General features: G+C 67.3%; 1 protein-coding gene across 1 annotated transcript in view; it reads right to left on the bottom strand.

Moving 5' to 3' along the window:
- SARDH (sarcosine dehydrogenase) overlaps nucleotides 1-2,004 on the bottom strand; it is a 40,049-nt gene that overhangs the window by 21,042 nt on the left and 17,003 nt on the right. Inside the window, 1 exon segment of the mRNA XM_014544220.1 lies at nucleotides 31-346. Coding sequence (XP_014399706.1) covers nucleotides 31-346 — 316 coding nt within the window.

The following is a 2,004-nucleotide window of genomic DNA, read 5'->3' as shown; positions in this document are numbered from 1 at the left end:
GGGGGGGGGTTGGGGGACACAGCGACTCACCACCTCGTGGTGGGGCGGGAAGTCGAAGGTGTACTCGGCCCCCAGCAGCCGGTTGTAGGCGTGGTCCTGGTGCGCCTGGTGCCCGTAGGCCCCGTAGTAGTCGTAAGGGAGGACCTGGGGAAGGAGCGTGCTCGTCCTGGTCCCGCCCACCCTCCCGCCTCCCCCCACACAGATCCGGCCTGGCAGGCACCGGGCTGGTCCCACAAGGACAGACACACAAGACCCATGAACCCGCACAAATGATATCTTAATCACTGAGCGCCTGCGTGGTGGTGGGTCTTTGAGTCCGTGGGGGCCCCAGGGGGAGGGAGAAGAAAGTAGGTGAAGTCAAGGTGTGGAGAGGGGGAGGCAGGAGGGGGTCCACCAGGACCTCAGGGCTTTCGACTCCAAGCCCAGGGAGTGGGGGGCGGCCAGGGATGGGGATGAAGGAGTGGGTGGCCCCGCGCCCCTCCTGAGGCTGTTGCCATGGCAGTCGGGGACCAAGTCCTGCTCAGAGTCCCTCCTCTCCTAGGAGGAGGGTCCTGCTACGGATGAGGACCCTGAGGCGCGGGGACAGGAAGACTTGTCCCAGGCGATGGCTCCCAGGTGGGTTGCACCCGGGCGGCTCTGGGCTCCTGTGTGGGGAGGTGGGTCCCTACAGGCCTCAGGAGGAGGGACGGCGCCCAGTGGGGCTCAGACCCGAGCGGAGGCGTGCGGGAGCTCTGGCCCGGAACACTCCTGGGGATGTGGGTTGCTATGGAGATGGAAGGGGTGGCGCCGGGAGGGGAAGCAGAATATACAACAGGAAAGGGGTTTTCATTTGTTCCCATCAGGACCAGATCCTCCCCATCGGCTTAACGCCTAGTGTGCTGCCTCGAGGGCCCCCCAGGGGCTCACAGACAGGGTGGTCTGACTCTTCTCTGAGGGCCTGGCCCTTGGGGGGCACTGAGTGGGGGAGGCCCAGGAGGGCACCCCGAGGCCAGGGTGGTGTGAACCCCAGCTTAGAAGCCAACACACAGAAGCACAGCCTCCTGCGAGGCCCTCCCACTCACACAAATGAGCAGTTGCAGTTGCCAAAAATATGTGAACCCGATTACAGGGAGACGCTCTGATTTCTCCTGCAAACCGGGGCGTGTGCCTGGCCTCGCCGTGGGCACCAGCTTCCCGGGGCAGGGCCCTGTGGGTGGCAGCACCTGTGGGGGCCTCTGCGGAGCCAGGGCCAGGAGTCGACAGCACCCTTCACGCCGGGCCCGACACCCCCGAGCAGGGCAGACAGCGACTGAAGCTGCCACTTCACACCCCGGGGCGTACGGGGCCCAGAGATCCTGGCCTGGAGCCGGACACAAGCCCAGGCGCCCCCCAGGCTCCCCACCAGCGCCCTCCCCACAGACCCCCAGCTGTACCCTCTGCTGAGGACTGAACCGCTGGCCTCCCACTCCCACGTGGAAGCCCCGAGCCCAGGGCGACTGTGTTTGGAGATGGGGCCTCTGGGAGGGACTGGGGTGAAAGGAGGTGGTGAGGGGGAGGCCTGTCCTTCCAGGGACTCGACCCTGCTCTCTGTCCCCCACGCGCGGACAAGAGGGCGGCCGTGCAAACGCTGGGAGAGCCGGTGGGCGGGCGCCTGGGCCTGGGCCGGGGCCTCCAGGCCTTGGGAAGTGGGTTCTGTGCTTAGGCCGCAGCCGTGGTGGTGTGTGATGGTGCGTGGTGGTGCGTGGTGGTGGCCCTGCAACCCCCCTGCCAGGTGTGACCCAAGAGGAACGGCAGCGGGGACTCTGCCACGGCGGGGAGGACAGGCATGGAGCAGCTGTGCACGCAGGAGCGCGTCTCCTCTGCAGGCCGCCGTCGAATGACGCCCACCTGCCCCTCCTGCCAGCGGCCAGGGAAGACCCCAGGTGCGCGCCCTGAGCACCTCCCGTTAGGAAGCGCCTGGGAATGAACGAGCCACCCACTCACCAGCCACCCGCAGGTGGGGCTCCACAGGCACCCCTCCCGGAC

This window comes from Myotis brandtii, unplaced genomic scaffold, assembly GCF_000412655.1.
Source record: "Myotis brandtii unplaced genomic scaffold, ASM41265v1 scaffold357, whole genome shotgun sequence".
Taxonomy (NCBI): Eukaryota; Metazoa; Chordata; class Mammalia; order Chiroptera; family Vespertilionidae; genus Myotis; species Myotis brandtii.
Note: the sequence above shows the minus strand (reverse complement) of the source record. Positions and strands in the feature narration are given on the sequence as shown.